The sequence below is a fragment of the Salmo salar genome, chromosome 14 (assembly GCF_965601325.2).
Source record: "Salmo salar chromosome 14, fSalSal1, whole genome shotgun sequence".
Classification (NCBI taxonomy): domain Eukaryota; kingdom Metazoa; phylum Chordata; class Actinopteri; order Salmoniformes; family Salmonidae; genus Salmo; species Salmo salar.
In genome coordinates, this window is record NC_138304.1 from 50,220,501 (window position 1) to 50,242,500 (window position 22,000).

Genomic DNA, 22,000 nt, shown 5'->3' on the forward strand with positions numbered 1-22,000 from the left:
CACTGTCCTCACAAGTAGCGCAGTCACTTTCCTCACAAGTAGCACAGTCACTGTCCTCACAAGTAGCACAGTCACTGCTTTCACAAGTAGCACAGTCACTGTCCTCACAAGTAGCACATTCACTGTCCTCACAAGTAGCACAGTCACTGTCCTCACAAGTAGCACAGTCACTGTCCTCACAAGTAGCACAGTCACTGCCCTCACAAGTAGCGCAGTCACTTTCCTCACAAGTAGCACAGTCACTGTCCTCACAAGTAGTACAGTCACTGTCCTCACAAGTAGCACAGTCACTGTCCTCACAAGTAGGACAGTCACTGACCTCACAAGTAGCACAATCACTGTCCTCACAAGTAGCGCAGTCACTGTCCTCACAAGTAGCACAGTCACTGTCCTCACAAATAGCACAGTCACTGTCTTCACAAATAGCACAGTCACTTTCCTCACAAATAGCACAGTCACTTTCCTCACAAATAGCACAGTCACTGTCCTCACACGTAGCACAGTCACTGTCTTCACAAATAGCACAGTCACACATACACAGGTAGACAGATGTATTCACTGTATGAGAGAGCATGTATATGTGCTATGAAGCACATCAACCATAACACGGAACCCAAACCGGCTGCGCGCCTGCGCCATCGTGCATAAATGTATTTTGTCCCCCCCACACCAAACGCGATCACGACACGCATGGTTAAAATATCAAAATAAACTCTGAACCAATTACATTCATTTGGGGACAGGTCGAAAGCATTAAACATTTATGGAAATTTAGCTAGCTAGCTTGCACTTGTTAGCTAATTTGTCCTATTTAGCAAGCTTGCTGTTGCTAGCTAATTTGTCCTGGGTTGAGTTGTTATTTTTCTTGAAATGCACAAGGTCCTCTACTCCAACAATTAATCCACACATAAAATGGTCAACCGAATCGTTTCTAGTCATCTCTCCTCCTTCCAGGCTTTTTCTTCTCTTGACTTTATATTGCGATTGGCAACCTTCATAAATTCGTTCGTCTTTCAGTCACCCACGTGGGTATAACCAATGAGGAGATGGCACGTGGGTACCTGCTTCTATAAACCAATGAGACGATGGCACGTGGGTACCTGCTTCTATAAACCAATGAGGAGATGGGAGAGGCAGGACTTGCAGAGCGATCTGCGTCACAAATAGAACTGACTTCTATTTTAGCCCTTGGCAACGCAGATGCTCATTGACGCGCGCAAGCAGTGTGGGTGCAATAATTCAATAATATAGATTTCTAAATGTATTTTGCAACGCTCGCGCACGTGACGCGAGGGTATAACTATTTTTCTTAATTTATCTGTATTTTCAATGCCACTTGAAGGGATGCCACATTGGTAAACTCCTACGGATTTCCTTATTTAGTCAACATGGTGATTATCATGCCGCAGTGAGCACTTTACCGGGTCATTTATTTGACTGGTATTGTGATGGCCATCAATGGTAGCCTGTGATAGCGCAACAGCTAAATGGCTGATGTGTATCCAACAGTATCAACCTCATCTTTCTCTCATATGTCTTAGTTTCTAACCGTGTGCTAACAAGCTAGCTTCTCTTATGTTTTTAGCAAGACAAGACAAAACCCTTTTAGCCCTGTGTCCCTTTCTATTCTGTGTGAGACTTGATTATATTGGACAGAGGTCACTTAAAATGTAGCATCTATTCCTGTCCGCTCTTCCTCTCTCTATCCACCTCTCTTCTTCCTCTCTCTATCCATCTCTCTTCTTCCTCTCTCTATCCATCTCTCTCTATCCATCTCTCTTCTTCCTCTCTCTATCCACCTCTCTCTATCCATCTCTCCACCTCTCTCTATCCATCTCTCTTCTTCCTCTCTCTATCCATCTCTCTATCCATCTCTCTATCCACCTCTCTCTATCCATCTCTCTTCTTCCTCTCTCTATCCACCTCTCTCTATCCACCTCTCTATCCATCTCTCTATCTATCTCTCTATCCACCTCTCTTCTTCCTCTCTCTATCCACCTCTCTCTATCCATCTCTCTTCTTCCTCTCTCTATCCACCTCTCTCTATCCATCTCTCTTCTTCCTCTCTCTATCCACCTCTCTCTAACCATCTCTCTATCCATCTCTCTATCCATCTCTCTATCCACCTCTCTATCCATCTCTCTTCTTCCTCTCTCTATCCACCTCACTCTATCCACCTCTCTATCCACTCTCTATCTATCTCTCTATCCACCTCTCTCTATCCATCTCTCTTCTTCCTCTCTCTATCCACCTCTCTCTATCCATCTCTCTTCTTCATCTCTCTTCTTCATCTCTATCATCTCTCTATCCACCTCTCTCTATCCATCTCTCTTCTTCATCTCTCTATCTATCTCTCTATCCTACTCTCTTCTTCCTCTCTCATCTTCCTCTCACTATCCACCTCTCTCTATCCATATCTATTCTTCATCTCTCTGTCCATCTCTCTTCTTCCTCTCTCTATCCACCTCTCTCTATCCATATCTCTTCTTCCTCTCTCTATCCACCTCTCTCTATCCATCTCACTCTATCCATCTCTCTTCTTCCTCTCTCTATCCACCTCTCTTCTTCCTGTATCTATCATCTCTCTTCTTCATCTCTCTATCCATCTCTCTTCTTCCTGTCTCTATCATCTATCTTCTTCATCTCTCTATCCATCTCTCTTCTTCCTGTCTCTATCCATTTCTCTTCTTCATCTCTCTATCCATCTCTTTTCTTCCTCTCTCTATCCATCGCTTTTCTTCCTCTCTCTATCCATCTCTTTTCTTCCTCTCTCTAACTATCCCTGTATTGTTCCTTCTGTTCTCTTACCATCTCTCTGTTCACAGGGCTCCAGTGGCTTCCCTGGATTCCTCGGATCCAACGGAGAGAAAGGAGGACGGGTGAGGCTCTTTCGATCATTCCATTAATTATTACTTTCTTTTCAAAGACTTCTAATCCAACATGTCTCTTCACCCTCCATGACACCAGTCTGAAATACTCTTGTGGAGCTGCAGTCCTTAACCTCCAAGTAGAATTAAGAAGAACTACTGTCAAAGTAAAGTAGGACAAGTAGAGTCAAGAAGAACTACTGCCAAAGTAAAGTAGGACAAGTAGATTCAAGAAGAACTATTGCCAAAGTAAAGTAGGACAAGTAGAGTCAAGAAGAACTACTGCCAAAGTAAAGTAGGACAGGTAGAGTCAAGAAGAACTACTGCCAAAGTAAAGTAGGACAAGTAGAGTCAAGAAGAACTACTGCCAAAGTAAAGTAGGACAAGTAGATTCAAGAAGAACTACAGCCAAAGTAAAGTAGGACAGGTAGAGTCAAGAAGAACTACTGCCAAAGTAAAGTTGGACAAGTAAAGTCAAGAAGAACTACTGTCAAAGTAAAGAATCAAGTCAGTACAACTCAATAGTAGGGGAAGTGGAGTGGAACATCAAAGTCTAGCATTGCCCAGCAGGAGTCCAGAGAAGAGAGGATGGTTGGAGGGGAGAGGAGGGAGGAGAGGGGAGGGAGAGAGGAGAAGAGGGGGGGCATTGGGGGGGAAGTAAGAAGGGGGAGAGGGAATTGGTAAAACAAGCTCCTTTCCTCTCAAACAGACAGATAGACAGACAGACAGACAGACAGACAGACAGACAGACAGACAGACAGACAGACAGACAGACAGACAGACAGACAGACAGACAGACAGACAGACAGACAGACAGACGGTGAGGAGTGAGAAGTAGACAGACAGACAGACAGACAGACAGACAGACGGTGAGGAGTGAGAAGTAGACAGACAGACAGACAGACAGACAGACAGACAGACAGACAGACAGACAGACAGACAGACAGACAGACAGACAGACAGACAGACAGACAGACAGACGGTGAGGAGTGAGAAGTAGACAGACACTTAGGCTGCATCCCAAATGGTACCCTATTCCCTATGTAGTGCGCTACTTTACACCAGGGATCTATGGGGGACCTAGTGCACTAAATAGGGAATAGAGTGCCATTTTGGGACACTACCCTAGACACTTCAGGAGCCAATATGCCAAAGCTGACAGGCAGGTCATGCTGTCAACTTAAGTGCCTCTGGGTAATGTGGGTATATGTCAACTCACCGCGTGCCCTGATTTTCAGATTTATTTCTCTAAAAGATGTTACACATTGTTTTATCTCATTCGTCCACAGAGCAGTGGAGGAGTCTGTCTGTCTGAGGAGCTATAGTGTGTTTGAATGACCTTAACTGTGTGTGTATAAATTCATCTGTAATTACTCTTTGCCTCATGTTTATCAGTCAATATATAACTGTATCCTTTCTATTCCACTTATATCAAGTTTGATTGTTTGTTTGTGCTTTGAAACCCCCAGTCTCACGAATAAAGATGTTTGTGTGATTGTGGGTGTTTTTCAGGGTATCGCTGGTAAATCTGGACCCAGAGGACAACGTGGCCCAACGGTAAGAACCTGGAAACTCATCAGTCGGTCCGCAGTCTATTCTCTCTAACACAACACCTTCTCTGACTTGCTAGATGATTGGTCTTCTCTGTGTTCCTTGTAATCTAGGGTCCCCGTGGTGGAAGAGGTGCCAGAGGACCAACTGGAAAGCCAGGTGCTAAGGTCAGTTATAACTGTCATCTAACCAGGATGATGTCCCATCCAGAAACATCATCTAGCCAGATTTGATTTGATTTGATTTGATTTGATTTGGATCTCTTTTACTCCCCATTTGAACTAATCTTCCAAGAGTCCTTAAAACATTAAAATACAATTTATAATACGAACACATTTTCACATATAACACACTATTACAAACATGCATAATATACTAACATAATGACCCAATAAATACTCAATCTACTGTAGTCTCACAACATTTATAGGTATTATATTTAAATGGTTTTAAAATAATGTTTAAATTTATATATTGAAAGGTTTCTGGTTTGCTCTGTTAATTTATTCAATTTCTTTATTGCTCTAATTCGAAATGTTCTTTTGCCTATTTCTCTTTTCTGTCTGGATAACGCTTAGATGGTGGACAATCTATTCCTAGTATTTACTGAATGACTGTCTCTTACCAACTGATTACCATTGTGAATAGAACTTGGCCGTTTTAAATGATGTATATTATGAAATAAAATAAGCATGTTTTTTTTTTCAATTATCTTGTCGATTGATGACCAACCAAGAACATTGCGCATGACTGCAACAGAAGAACCATATCTCCACCTTAAAACAATCCTTGCTGCTTTGTTCTGTGTAATCTGCAGCCTCCTAACTTCACTTGATGATGCATTTCCCCAGACCTCAGAACAGTAGTTCACCTGACTCTCAATTAATGCTTGTGTTATTTGCTGAAGAATTTTTCCTGGTAAATATTTAGCTATCCTTCTGAGTATGCATGCTGTTTTAATAATTTTTTTAACATAGATGAGTTATTTGAGACGACCATGATAAGCTGTTGTCTTGCTGCACTCCCAATAGTTTGGTTTCTGCCACTTCTTCAATTTGTACTCCTCCCATACTTAAATTGTATCCCATGCTGTTTTGGCCTTTTCCTAGTGGAACAGACCAACATAACTTTGGTTTTCTTGGTGTTTAAAACAAGTTTGTTTTGGCAAACCCACTCCGTGATATATTCCAAATCTCCTTGTAAAGCTTGCTGTACCTGTTGAACCATATTGGTTCTATGATACATGGCAAACTACATCAAGTGTAGCTCAGATGTTTGAAAGTATTTAACATGATTTGACCCGGGCCTACTTTACAATATTATAATAATAATAATAATAATACTAATAATAGTAATAACTTTATTTGTGTAGCGCTTTTCAATACTAGTAAGAAAGTACATCACATCATAATATAACACAAGTAAATAAAAGTACTAACAAAGAAAGAAAAACATTAATGAGAAATGAAAAAAAAAGATAGCTATTTAAAATCTTACATTCAAATCATCTTTCTAAAAGTATGTCTTCAGCAGGGATTTAAAAAGAGGCACTGAGTCTGCAAGCCTAAACTCTGGCTGACCATTCCACAGTCTAGGGGCCCTAATGGAAGGGGCCCGGTCTCCTTTAGTTTTCAACCTAGACTCTAGAATGGTCATCTCTTCACTTGTGATGTGTAGCTACGCTAGCTTGGTCACTTGTGAAGTGTAGCTACGCTAGCTTGGTCACTTGTGAAGTGTAGCTACGCTAGCTTGGTCACTTGTGATGTGTAGCTACGCTAGCTTGGTCACTTGTGAAGAGTAGCTACGCTAGCTTGGTCACTTGTGAAGAGTAGCTACGCTAGCTTGGTCACTTGTGAAAAGTAGCTACGCTAGCTTGGTCACTTGTGAAGAGTAGCTACGCTAGCTTGGTCACTTGTGAAGAGTAGCTACGCTAGCTTGGTCACTTGTGAAAAGTAGCTACGCTAGCTTGGTCACTTGTGAAGTGTAGCTACACTAGCTTGGTCACTTGTGAAGAGTAGCTACGCTAGCTTGGTCACTTGTGAAGTGTAGCTACGCTAGCTTGGTCACTTGTGAAGTGTAGCTACGCTAGCTTGGTCACTTGTGAAGAGTAGCTACGCTAGCTTGGTCACTTGTGAAGTGTAGCTACGCTAGCTTGGTCACTTGTGAAGTGTAGCTACGCTAGCTTGGTCACTTGTGAAGAGTAGCTACGCTAGCTTGGTCACTTGTGAAAAGTAGCTACGCTAGCTTGGTCACTTGTGAAGTGTAGCTACACTAGCTTGGTCACTTGTGAAGAGTAGCTACGCTAGCTTGGTCACTTGTGAAGTGTAGCTACGCTAGCTTGGTCACTTGTGAAGTGTAGCTACGCTAGCTTGGTCACTTGTGAAGAGTAGCTACGCTAGCTTGGTCACTTGTGAAGTGTAGCTACGCTAGCTTGGTCACTTGTGAAGTGTAGCTACGCTAGCTTGGTCACTTGTGAAGAGTAGCTACGCTAGCTTGGTCACTTGTGAAGAGTAGCTACGCTAGCTTGGTCACTTGTGAAGTGTAGCTTCGCTAGCTTAGTCACTTGTGAAGTGTAGCTACGCTAGCTTGGTCACTTGTGAAGAGTAGCTACGCTAGCTTGGTCACTTGTGAAGTGTAGCTTCGCTAGCTTAGTCACTTGTGAAGTGTAGCTACGCTAGCTTGGTCACTGGGTCTGATTGGTAAATAGAGCTGTGTGTCATCCTCATAGCAGCGAAACTGAATGCTACGATTGTGGATGATGTCACCAAGAGGAAGTATATACAGGGAGAAAAAAGGATGGGCCCCAGAACTGACCCCTGAGGGACACAATAGTGAAAAGGTGCTGGGGACAATACGGAACCACCCGTGCTCACTGAGGAATGTCTGCCACAAAGATATGACCTGAAGCAGTCGAGGACAATGCCGGAGATTCCCACCCATCTCTCCAGCCTCTATCTGACTGTGTTTGTCTGCTCCACAGGGAACATCAGGCAACGACGGACCTCCCGGTGGACCAGGAGAGAGAGTAAGTACTAAATATATGTATTCTGTTCTATTGCAAAGAATCTGAGGAGATGTTTTAGTTTGTTTTAGTTTGGAGGCCATTGGGAGGAGGTGTGAGGATAAAGGATGGTTTTAGTTTGGAGCCCATTGGGAGGAGGTTGAGGATTAAGGATGGTTTTAGTTTGGAGCCCATTGGGAGGAGGTGTGTGGATAAAGGATGGTTTTAGTTTGCAGCTCATTGGGAGGTGGTGTAAGGATAAAGGATGGTTTTAGTTTGGAGCCCATTGGGATGAGTTGTAAGGATAAAGGATGGTTTTAGTTTGGAGGCCATTGGGAGGATGTTGAGGATAAAGGATGGTTTTAGTTTGGAGCCCATTGGGAGGAGGTGTGAGGATAAAGGATGGTTTTAGTCTGGAGGCCATTGGGAGGAGGTGTGAGGATAAAGGATGGTTTTAGTTTGGAGCCCATTGGGAGGTGGTGTGAGGATAAAGGATGGTTTTAGTTTGGAGCCCATTGGGAAGAGGTTGAGGATAAAGGATGGTTTTAGTTTGGAGCCCATTGGGAGGAGGTGTGAGGATAAAGGATGGTTTTAGTTTGCAGCCCATTGGGAAGAGCTGTGAGCACAAAGGATCGTTTTAGTTTGGAGGCCATTGGGAGGAGGTGTGAGGATAAAGGATGGTTTTAGTTTGGAGCCCATTGGGAGGAGGTGTGAGGATAAAGGATGGTTTTAGTTTGGAGCCCATTGGGAGGAGGTGTAAGGATAAAGGATGGTTTTAGTTTGGAGGCCATTGGGAGGAGGTTCAGGATAAAGGATGGTTTTAGTTTGGAGCCCATTGGGAGGAGGTGTGAGGATAAAGGATGGTTTTAGTTTGGAGCCCATTGGGATGAGTTGTAAGGATAAAGGATGGTTTTAGTTTGGAGGCCATTGGGAGGATGTTGAGGATAAAGGATGGTTTTAGTTTGGAGCCCATTGGGAGGAGGTGTGAGGATAAAGGATGGTTTTAGTCTGGAGGCCATTGGGAGGAGGTGTGAGGATAAAGGATGGTTTTAGTTTGGAGCCCATTGGGAGGTGGTGTGAGGATAAAGGATGGTTTTAGTTTGGAGCCCATTGGGAAGAGGTTGAGGATAAAGGATGGTTTTAGTTTGGAGCCCATTGGGAGGAGGTGTGAGGATAAAGGATGGTTTTAGTTTGCAGCCCATTGGGAAGAGCTGTGAGCACAAAGGATCGTTTTAGTTTGGAGGCCATTGGGAGGAGGTGTGAGGATAAAGGATGGTTTTAGTTTGGAGCCCATTGGGAGGAGGTGTGAGGATAAAGGATGGTTTTAGTTTGGAGCCCATTGGGAGGAGGTGTAAGGATAAAGGATGGTTTTAGTTTGGAGGCCATTGGGAGGAGGTTCAGGATAAAGGATGGTTTTAGTTTGGAGCCCATTGGGAGGAGGTGTGAGGATAAAGGATGGTTTTAGTTTGGAGGCCATTGGGAGGAGGTGTGAACATTAAGGAAGTTAATTTTTTCTTATTTTATCTCAGGGACCTCAAGGACCCCAGGGACCAGTCGGCTTCCCAGGACCTAAGGGCCCTAATGTAAGTACCCTTCCCAGGACCTAAGGGCCCTAATGTAAGTACCCTTCCCAGGACCTAAGGGCCCTAACGTAAGTACCCTTCCCAGGACCTAAGGGCCCTAACGTAAGTACCCTTCCCAGGACCTAAGGGCCCTAACCTATGTACCCTTCCCAGAACCTAAGGGCCCTAACCTATGTACCCTTCCCTCTCATTTAAAATAGCTGATGGTACTACAATATGTATTACTGTATCATTGTACTTCAGCAATGTGGTCCCTATTAACTGAACCTGTCCATCTCATCTCCCTCAGGGGCCCCCTGGTAAAGACGGAATGCCTGGTCACCCTGGGCAGAGAGGAGAGACAGGTTTCCAGGGAAAGACTGGCCCCCCTGGGCCTGGAGGGGTTGTAGGACCTCAGGTAGGCCCACACACTACACACTACAAACTACACACTACACACTATACGCTACACAATACACACCACACACTAAACATGTTTATCAGGACACTAGGGAAATTAACCAGTAATCATTCAAACACTAAATTATGTAAAACATTTACTTGAAAACCTTTGAATTACTTAGTTTACTGTCATCTAATAAGCATTAACATGTGATACAATATGTAAATCTGGTGTTGTGTCTGTCTGACAGGGACCAACGGGAGAGACCGGCGGCATCGGAGAGAGGGGACACCCTGGTTCCCCTGGACCCCCCGGAGAGCAAGGTTTACCTGGAGCTGCTGGGAAAGAAGGAGGAAAGGTAAAACAAAACTCCCCTATGACTCGACAATGGTCTCACCCAGCCAAAGCATATTATGAAGAAAATGGGGGGGGGGTTGAAAACACAATCACAACTGGGCTTTGTCTATTGAAATGCCAGAATAGGAACAATGAATAACAACACTTACTGTTGTCATGGAAAACCTAACGGTACATATCTAACAATTTACGCTCATTTCCAAAATCTTGAGAATAGATTTCATGAAAAATAGCAACAGGTTATTTTCCAAGATCCTCTTTTGAAATATGCTCATTGAAGATGATGACGATTAGATTTGACATTCAGATTGTCAATGTGGAGTAGGTGAAGCAGAATCTTAGGATCTGATGTTCTGAGTGCAGAGTAAGAGAGAAATTACATTTGTGGAGGTTAAATTCTACAACCACCTAAAAAGGAAGCGATTCCCAAACCTTCCATAACAAAGCCATCGCCTACAGAGAGATGAATCTGGAGAAGAGTCCCCTAAGCATGCTGGTCCTGGGGCTCAGTTCACAAACACAAGACGCCACAGAGCCCCAGGACAACAACACAATTAGACCCAACCAAATCATGCGAAAACAAAAAGAGAATTACTTGAACATCCGAAAGAATTAACAAAAAAACTGAGCAAACTAGAATGATATTTGGTCCTAAACAGAAAGTACAGAGTGGCAGAATACCTGACCACCGTGACTGACCCAAACTTAAGGAAAGCTTTGACTATGTACAGACTCAGTGAACATAGCCTTGCTATTGAGAAAGGCTGCCGTAGGCAGACCTGGCTCTCAAGAGAAGACAGGCTATGTGCAACACTGCACTCAAAATGAGGTGTAAACTGAGCTGCACTTCCTAACCTCCTGCCCAATGTATGACCATATTAGATACACATATTTCCCTCAGATTACACAGATCCACAAAGAATTCTAAAACAAATCCAATTTTGATCAACTCCAATATTTATTGGGTGAAATACTACAGTGTGCCATCACAACAGCAAAATGTGTGACCTGTTGCCACAAAAAAAAGGGCAAGCAGTGAAGAACAAACAACATTGCGGTCCAGGAATAGAACAGAGAGAGACTGGGGTGATACAGGAATAGAACAGAGAGAGACTGGGGTGATACAGGAATAGAACAGAGAGAGACTGGGGTGATACAGGAATAGAACAGAGAGAGACTGGGGTGATACAGGAATAGAGCAGAGAGAGACTGGGGTGATACAGGAATAGAACAGAAAGAGACTGGGGTGGTACAGGAATAGAACAGAGAGAGACTGGGTTGATACAGGAATAGAACAGAAAGAGACTGGGGTGGTACAGGAATAGAACAGAGAGAGACTGGGGTGATCCAGGAATAGAACAGAGAGAGACTGGGGTGGTGCAGGAATAGAACAGAGAGAGACTGGGGGTGATACAGGAATATAACAGAGAGAGACTGGGGTGGTACAGGAATAGAACAGAGAGAGACTGGGATGGTACAGGAATAGAACAGAGAGAGACTGGGGTAATACAGGAATATAACAGAGAGAGACTGGGGTGATCCAGGAATAGAACAGAGAGAGACTGGGGTGGTCCAGGAATAGAACAGAGAGAGACTGGGGTAATACAGGAATAGAACAGAGAGAGACTGGGGTGGTACAGGAATAGAACAGAGAGAGACTGGGGTGATACAGGAATAGAACAGAGAGAGACTGGGGTAATACAGGAATAGAACAGAGAGAGACTGGGGTGGTACAGGAATAGAACAGAGACAGACTTTGGTGGTACAGGAATAGAACAGAGAGAGACTGGGGTAGTACAGGAATAGAACAGAGAGAGACTGGGGTGGTACAGGAATAGAACAGAGAGAGACTGGGGTGGTACAGGAATAGAACAGAGAGAGACTGGGGTGGTACAGGAATAGAACAGAGAGAGACTGGGATGGTACAGGAATAGAACAGAGAGAGACTGGGGTAATACAGGAATATAACAGAGAGAGACTGGGGTGATCCAGGAATAGAACAGAGAGAGACTGGGGTGGTCCAGGAATAGAACAGAGAGAGACTGGGGTAATACAGGAATAGAACAGAGAGAGACTGGGGTGGTACAGGAATAGAACAGAGAGAGACTGGGGTGGTACAGGAATAGAACAGAGAGAGACTGGGGTAATACAGGAATAGAACAGAGAGAGACTGGGGTGGTACAGGAATAGAACAGAGAGAGACTGGGGTGGTACAGGAATAGAACAGAGAGAGACTGGGGTAATACAGGAATATAACAGAGAGAGACTGGGGTGATCCAGGAATAGAACAGAGAGAGACTGGGGTGGTCCAGGAATAGAACAGAGAGAGACTGGGGTAATACAGGAATAGAACAGAGAGAGACTGGGGTGGTACAGGAATAGAACAGAGAGAGACTGGGGTAATACAGGAATATAACAGAGAGAGACTGGGGTAATACAGGAATAGAACAGAGAGAGACTGGGGTGGTACAGGAATAGAACAGAGAGAGACTGGGGTAATACAGGAATAGAACAGAGAGAGACTGGGGTGGTACAGGAATATAACAGAGAGAGACTGGGGTGATCCAGGAATAGAACAGAGAGAGACTGGGGTGGTCCAGGAATAGAACAGAGAGAGACTGGGGTAATACAGGAATAGAACAGAGAGAGACTGGGGTGGTACAGGAATAGAACAGAGACAGACTTTGGTGGTACAGGAATAGAACAGAGAGAGACTGGGGTAGTACAGGAATAGAACAGAGAGAGACTGGGGTGGTACAGGAATAGAACAGAGAGAGACTGGGGTGGTACAGGAATAGAACAGAGAGAGACTGGGGTGGTACAGGAATAGAGCAGAGAGAGACTGGGGTGGTACAGGAATAGAACAGAGAGAGACTGGGGTAATACAGGAATAGAACAGAGAGAGACTGGGGTGGTACAGGAATAGAGCAGAGAGAGGCTGGGGTGGTCCAGGAATAGAACAGAGTGAGGCTGGGGTGGTCCAGGAATAGAACAGAGACTGGGGTGGTACAGGAATAGAGCAGAGAGAGACTGGGGTGGTACAGGAATAGAACAGAGAGAGACTGGGGTGGTACAGGAATAGAACAGAGAGAGACTGGGGTGGTACAGGAATATAACAGAGAGAGACTGGGGTGATACAGGAATAGAACAGAGAGAGACTGGGGTGATACAGGAATAGAACAGAGAGAGACTGGGGTGGTACAGGAATAGAACAGAGAGAGACTGGGGTGGTACAGGAATAGAACAGAGTGAGGCTGGGGTGGTACAGGAATAGAACAGAGACTGGGGTGGTACAGGAATAGAGCAGAGAGAGACTGGGGTGGTACAGGAATAGAGCAGAGAGAGACTGGGGTAATACAGGAATAGAACAGAGAGAGACTGGGGTGGTACAGGAATAGAACAGAGAGAGACTGGGGTGATACAGGAATATAACAGAGAGAGACTGGGGTGGTACAGGAATAGAACAGAGAGAGACTGGGGTGATCCAGGAATATAACAGAGAGAGACTGGGGTGATACAGGAATAGAACAGAGAGAGACTGGGGTGGTACAGGAATAGAACAGAGAGAGACTGGGGTGGTACAGGAATAGAACAGAGAGAGACTGGGGTAATACAGGAATAGAACAGAGAGAGACTGGGGTGATCCAGGAATATAACAGAGAGAGACTGGGGTAGTACAGGAATATAACAGAGAGAGACTGGGGTAGTACAGGAATAGAACAGAGAGAGACTGGGGTGGTCCAGGAATATAACAGAGAGAGACTGGGGTGGTACAGGAATAGAACAGAGAGAGACTGGGGTGGTACAGGAATATAACAGAGAGAGACTGGGGTAATACAGGAATAGAACAGAGAGAGACTGGGGTGGTACAGGAATAGAACAGAGAGAGACTGGGGTGGTACAGGAATAGAACAGAGAGAGACTGGGGTGGTACAGGAATAGAACAGAGAGAGACTGGGGTGGTACAGGAATAGAACAGAGAGAGACTGGGGTGGTACAGGAATAGAACAGAGAGAGACTGGGGTGGTACAGGAATAGAGCAGAGAGAGACTGGGGTGGTACAGGAATAGAACAGAGAGAGACTGGGGTGATACAGGAATAGAACAGAGAGAGACTGGGGGTGGTACAGGAATAGAACAGAGAGAGACTGGGGTGGTCCAGGAATAGAACAGAGAGAGACTGGGGTGGTCCAGGAATAGAACAGAGAGAGACTGGGGTGGTCCAGGAATAGAACAGAGAGAGACTGGGGTGGTCCAGGAATAGAACAGAGAGAGACTGGGGTGGTACAGGAATAGAACAGAGAGAGACTGGGGTGGTCCAGGAATAGAACAGAGACTGGGGTGGTACAGGAATAGAGCAGAGAGAGACTGGGGTGGTACAGGAATATAACAGAGAGAGACTGGGGTGGTACAGGAATAGAGCAGAGAGAGACTGGGGTGGTACAGGAATAGAACAGAGAGAGACTGGGGTGGTCCAGGAATATAACAGAGAGAGACTGGGGTAATACAGGAATAGAACAGAGAGAGACTGGGGTGGTACAGGAATAGAGCAGAGAGAGACTGGGGTGGTACAGGAATAGAACAGAGAGAGACTGGGGTGGTCCAGGAATAGAACAGATAGAGACTGGGGTGGTACAGGAATATAACAGAGAGAGACTGGGGTGGTACAGGAATAGAACAGAGAGAGACTGGGGTGGTACAGGAATAGAACAGAGAGAGACTGGGGTGATACAGGAATATAACAGAGAGAGACTGGGGTGATCCAGGAATATAATAGAGAGAGACTGGGGTGGTACAGGAATAGAACAGAGAGAGACTGGGGTGGTCCAGGAATAGAACAGAGAGAGACTGGGGTGGTACAGGAATAGAACAGAGAGAGACTGGGGTGGTCCAGGAATAGAACAGAGAGAGACTGGGGTGGTACAGGAATAGAACAGAGAGAGACTGGGGTGATCCAGGAATATAACAGAGAGAGACTGGGGTAATACAGGAATAGAACAGAGAGAGACTGGGGTGATACAGGAATAGAACAGAGAGAGACTGGGGTAATACAGGAATAGAACAGAGAGAGACTGGGGTAATACAGGAATAGAACAGAGAGAGACTGGGGTGGTCCAGGAATATAACAGAGAGAGACTGGGGTGGTACAGGAATAGAACAGAGAGAGACTGGGGTGGTCCAGGAATAGAACAGAGAGAGACTGGGGTGGTCCAGGAATATAACAGTCATCCCATGTTGCTTATCATGACAATTTGTCCATTGTTACTAATAGCAATACAGATACAGTATAATACAGAAATAAATACACATTTGTTAATTCTCTTTTTTGGTTATTATGCACTTGACATTATACATCAATTGACAGGCTATGTCTGTCATGATATACCCTATCTCATGGAGTCTTCCTCTCTCTCTCCTCCAGGGTGACCCAGGTCCAATGGGTACGTCTGGGAAGGTTGGTCCGGCCGGGCTCAGGGGCTTCCCTGGACAGAGAGGTCTTCCAGGGGCGAATGTAAGACACTGCTCCCATAGCATCCACACAGCACTCTTCATGGAAACACCACAATATCAACACATATACAGTACGTAGAGACTGTTATCAGGACATATACAGAGAGACCCTCGACAACTACTATGATTATTATTATTTGACCAAGCTGGTCATTTATGAACATTTTAACATCTTGACCATGTTCTGTTATAATATCCACCCGGCACAGCCAGAAGAGGACTGGCCACCCCTCATAGCCTGGTTCCTCTCTAGGTTTCTTCCTAGGTTTTTGGCCTTTCTAGGGAGTTTTTCCTAGGGAGTTTTTTCCTAGCCACCGTGCTTCTTTCACATGCATTGCTTGCTGTTTGGGGTTTTAGGCTGGGTTTCTGTACAGCAATTTGAGATATCAGCTGATGTACGAAGGGCTATATAAATAAATTTGATTTGATTTGATTTGATATAGAGACTGTTATCAGGACATATACAGTACATAGAGACTGTTATCAGGACATATACAGTCTATAGAGACTGTTATCAGGACATATACAGTCTATAGAGACTGTTATCAGGACATATACAGTATTTAGAGACTGTTATCAGGACATATACAGTACATAGAGACTGTTATCAGGACATATACAGTCTATAGAGACTGTTATCAGGACATATACAGTACATAGAGACTGTTATCAGGACATATACAGTATATAGAGACTGTTACCAGGACATATACTGTGTATAGAGACTGTTATCAGGACATATACAGTCTATACATACTGTTATCAGGACATATACAGTATATAGAGACTGTTATCAGGACATATACAGTCTATAGAGACTGTTATCAGGACATATAGAGTACATAGAGACTTATCAGGATATATACAGTATAAAGAGACTGTTATCAGGACATATACAGTGCATATAGACTTATCAGGACATATACAGTCTATAGAGACTGTTATCAGGACATATACAGTCTATAGAGACTGTTATCAGGACATATACAGTCTATAGAGACTGTTATCAGGATATATACAGTATAAAGAGACTGTTATAAGGACATATACAGTGCATAGAGACTTATCAGGACATATACAGTATGTAGAGACTGTTATCAGGACATATACAGTCTATACATACTGTTATCAGGACATATACAGTCTATACAGACTGTTATCAGGACATATACTGTGTATAGAGACTGTTATCAGGACATACACAGTCTATACATACTGTTATCAGGACATATACAGTATATAGAGACTGTTATCAGGACATATACAGTACATAGAGACTGTTATCAGGACATATACAGTATATAGAGACTGTTACCAGGACATATACAGTATGTAGAGACTGTTATCAGGACATATACAGTACATAGAGACTGTTATCAGGACATATACAGTCTATACATGCTGTTATCAGGACATATACAGTATATAGAGACTGTTATCAGGACATATACAGTACATAGAGACTGTTATCAGGACATATACAGTATATAGAGACTGCTATCAGGACATATACAGTACATAGAGACTGTTATCAGGACATATACAGTATATAGAGACTGTTATCAGGCCATATACAGTACATAGAGACTGTTATCAGGACATATACAGTCTATAGAGACTGTTATCCGGACATATTCAGTCTATAGAGACTGTTATCAGGACATATAGAGTACATAGAGACTTATCAGGATATTTACAGTATAAAGAGACTGTTATCAGGACATATACAGTGCATAGAGACTTATCAGGACATATACAGTCTATAGAGACTGTTATCAGGACATATACAGTCTATAGAGACTGTTATCAGGACATATACAGTCTATAGAGACTGTTATCAGGATATATACAGTATAAAGAGACTGTTATAAGGACATATACAGTGCATAGAGACTTATCAGGACATATACAGTCTATAGAGACTGTTATCAGGACATATACAGTCTATAGAGACTGTTACCAGGACATATACAGTCTATACAGACTGTTATCAGGACATATACAGTCTATAGAGACTGTTATCAGGACATTTACAGTACGTAGAGACTGTTATCAGGACATATAAAGTGTATAGAGACTGTTATCAGGACATATACTGTATATAGAAACTGTTATCAGGACATATACTGTGTATAGAGACTGTTATCAGGACATATACAGTATATAGAGACTGTTATCAGGACATATACAGTACATAGAGACTGTTATCAGGACATATACAGTATATAGAGACTGTAATCAGGACATATACAGTAAATAGAGACTGTTATCAGGACATATACAGTCTATAGAGACTGTTATCCGGACATATACAGTCTATAGAGACTGTTATCAGGACATATAGAGTACATAGAGACTTATCAGGATATATACAGTATAAAGAGACTGTTATCAGGACATATACAGTGCATAGAGACATATCAGGACATATACAGTCTATAGAGACTGTTATCAGGACATATACAGTCTATAGAGACTGTTATCAGGACATATACAGTCTATAGAGACTGTTATCAGGATATATACATTATAAAGAGACTGTTATAAGGACATATACAGTGCATAGAGACTTATCAGGACATATACAGTATGTAGAGACTGTTATCAGGACATATACAGTCTATACATACTGTTATTAGGACATATACAGTCTATACAGACTGTTATCAGGACATATACTGTGTATGGAGACTGTTATCGGGACATATACAGTCTATACATACTGTTATCAGGACATATACAGTATATAGAGACTGTTATCAGGACATATACAGTACATAGAGACTGTTATCAGGACATATACAGTCTATAGAGACTGTTATCCGGACATATTCAGTCTATAGAGACTGTTATCAGGACATATAGAGTACATAGAGACTTATCAGGATATTTACAGTATAAAGAGACTGTTATCAGGACATATACAGTGCATAGAGACTTATCAGGACATATACAGTCTATAGAGACTGTTATCAGGACATATACAGTCTATAGAGACTGTTATCAGGACATATACAGTCTATAGAGACTGTTATCAGGATATATACAGTATAAAGAGACTGTTATAAGGACATATACAGTGCATAGAGACTTATCAGGACATATACAGTCTATAGAGACTGTTATCAGGACATATACAGTCTATAGAGACTGTTACCAGGACATATACAGTCTATACAGACTGTTATCAGGACATATACAGTCTATAGAGACTGTTATCAGGACATATACAGTACGTAGAGACTGTTATCAGGACATATAATGTGTATAGAGACTGTTATCAGGACATATACTGTATATAGAAACTGTTATCAGGACATATACTGTGTATAGAGACTGTTATCAGGACATATACAGTATATAGAGACTGTTATCAGGACATATACAGTACATAGAGACTGTTATCCGGACATATACAGTATATAGAGACTGTAATCAGGACATATACAGTAAATAGAGACTGTTATCAGGACATATACAGTCTATAGAGACTGTTATCCGGACATATACAGTCTATAGAGACTGTTATCAGGACATATAGAGTACATAGAGACTTATCAGGATATATACAGTATAAAGAGACTGTTATCAGGACATATACAGTGCATAGAGACATATCAGGACATATACAGTCTATAGAGACTGTTATCAGGACATATACAGTCTATAGAGACTGTTATCAGGACATATACAGTCTATAGAGACTGTTATCAGGATATATACATTATAAAGAGACTGTTATAAGGACATATACAGTGCATAGAGACTTATCAGGACATATACAGTATGTAGAGACTGTTATCAGGACATATACAGTCTATACATACTGTTATTAGGACATATACAGTCTATACAGACTGTTATCAGGACATATACTGTGTATGGAGACTGTTATCGGGACATATACAGTCTATACATACTGTTATCAGGACATATACAGTATATAGAGACTGTTATCAGGACATATACAGTACATAGAGACTGTTATCAGGACATATACAGTCTATACATACTGTTATCAGGACATATACAGTACATAGAGACTGTTATCAGGACATATACAGTATATAGAGACTGTTATCAGGACATATACAGTACATAGAGACTGTTATCAGGACATATACAATATATAGAGACTGTTATCAGGCCATATACAGTACATAGAGACTGTTATCAGGATATATACAGTATAAAGAGACTGTTATAAGGACATATACAGTGCATAGAGACTTATCAGGACATATACAGTATGTAGAGACTGTTATCAGGACATATACAGTCTATACATACTGTTATTAGGACATATACAGTCTATACAGACTGTTATCAGGACATATACTGTGTATGGAGACTGTTATCAGGACATATACAGTCTATACATACTGTTATCAGGACATATACAGTATATAGAGACTGTTATCAGGACATATACAGTACATAGAGACTGTTATCAGGACATATACAGTCTATACATACTGTTATCAGGACATATACAGTACATAGAGACTGTTATCAGCACATATACAGTATATAGAGACTGTTATCAGGACATATACAGTACATAGAGACTGTTATCAGGACATATACAATATATAGAGACTGTTATCAGGCCATATACAGTACATAGAGACTGTTATCAGGACATATACAGTCTATAGAGACTGTTATCCGGACATATTCAGTCTATAGAGACTGTTATCAGGACATATACAGTGCATAGAGACTTATCAGGACATATACAGTCTATAGAGACTGTTATCAGGACATATACAGTCTATAGAGACTGTTACCAGGACATATACAGTCTATACAGACTGTTATCAGGACATATACAGTACGTAGAGACTGTTATCAGGACATATACAGTCTATACATACTGTTATCAGGACATATACAGTCTATACAGACTGTTATCAGGACATATACTTTGTATAGAGACTGTTATCAGGACATATACTGTATATAGAAACTGTTATCAGGACATATACAGTATATAGAGACTGTTATCAGGACATATACAGTCTATACATACTGTTATCAGGACATATACAGTCTATACAGACTGTTATCAGGACATATACAGTCTATACATACTGTTATCAGGACATATACAGTCTATACAGACTGTTATCAGGACATATACTGTGTATAGAGACTGTTATCAGGACATATACTGTATATAGAAACTGTTATCAGGACATATACTGTGTATAGAGACTGTTATCAGGACATATACTGTATATAGAAACTGTTATCAGGACATATACAGTACATAGAGACTGTTATCAGGACATATACAGTACATAGAGACTGTTATCAGGACATATACAGTATATAGAGACTGTTACCAGCTGTTCTTGGCTCCGGTCCTCCTTGGATATATACCAGCTGATTGTGGTCGTCTCTGGTTGAGAGGAGATTCATTCTAATGGATTTACTAATTGTTCCGCCATATTAAACAATTTGAGTTGATGGACAAGTTCTCTGAACATGCAGTAGGCAACATATTTGTGTAGTCACACATGTTGCATCCATACTTGATCCTTTAATAGAGTCCAAGAGATCTATTACCTAGGCTGAACACACACACACACACACACACACACACACACACACACACCACTCCTCTCCACTCGGTCTTTTAGTGAGAGCCACACAAGCGATTTATGGGCCAATAAATAACTTTCAGTACTGTTGTGGTACTTCCAGGGTTCTAATACACAGTGGTAGACTGTGGCAGAGTAGAGATGAGAGCACACACACACACCCACACACCCACACACCCACACACACACCCACACACACCCACACCCACACACACACACACACACACACACACACACACACACACACACACACACACACACACACACACACACACACACACACATCACACACACACACACACACACACACACACACACACACACACACACACACACACACACACACACACACACACACATACACACACACACACACACACACACACACACACACACACACATACGCTCCACCACCCTCTGGCTCTGTCTTTCTTGGCCAGCAGCAGCACTAATCAGATGGTACCTCTACCACTAGTACTGCTGGAGACACCACCATGACGGCTGGGAGTTACGACAGTGTAGCTGGGACCAGGAGTTACGACAGTGTAGCTGGGACCAGGAGTTACGACAGTGTAGCTGGGACCAGGAGTTACGACAGTGTAGCTGGGACCAGGAGTTACGACAGTGTAGCTGGGACCAGGAGTTACGACAGTGTAGCTGGGACCAGGAGTTATGACAGTGTAGCTGGGACCAGGAGTTACGACAGTGTAGCTGGGACCAGGAGTTACGACAGTGTAGCTGGGACCAGGAGTTACGACAGTGTAGCTGGGACCAGGAGTTACGACAGCGTGGCTGGGACCAGGAGTTACGACAGCGTGGCTGGGACCAGGAGTTACGACAGTGTGGCTGGGACCAGGAGTTACGACAGTGTTTTATCTAATAGTGGATTGTTTTGGCGGGCCTCGATGTCCTTGCTCACACATACACTCTCTCTCGCTCTCTCACACACACAAACACACGCGCACACACACACACACCTACACAGCCACACTCTCTCTTTCATACACACAGATATGTACACACTGTTTAACCCTCCTCTCCTCTCTCTCTTCTCTCGTTCTCTCCATCCAGGGTCCAGCTGGTTTGAAGGGAGGTGAAGGACCACAGGGTGCCCAAGGCCCCGTTGTAAGTATTGCATTACCA

At 42.8% G+C, this 22,000-nt stretch overlaps 1 protein-coding gene across 1 annotated transcript in view; it reads left to right on the forward strand.

Annotated features, from left to right (window-relative positions):
- The window catches only part of LOC106569492 (collagen alpha-1(XI) chain), a 177,857-nt gene that overhangs the window by 111,709 nt on the left and 44,148 nt on the right, over positions 1-22,000 (forward strand). The window contains exons 31-39 of the mRNA XM_082961028.1: positions 2,826-2,879; positions 4,380-4,424; positions 4,532-4,585; positions 7,399-7,443; positions 8,949-9,002; positions 9,292-9,399; positions 9,635-9,742; positions 15,163-15,252; positions 21,929-21,982. Coding sequence (XP_082817154.1) covers positions 2,826-2,879; positions 4,380-4,424; positions 4,532-4,585; positions 7,399-7,443; positions 8,949-9,002; positions 9,292-9,399; positions 9,635-9,742; positions 15,163-15,252; positions 21,929-21,982 — 612 coding nt within the window. The remainder of the gene's footprint in view (positions 1-2,825; positions 2,880-4,379; positions 4,425-4,531; positions 4,586-7,398; positions 7,444-8,948; positions 9,003-9,291; positions 9,400-9,634; positions 9,743-15,162; positions 15,253-21,928; positions 21,983-22,000) is intronic.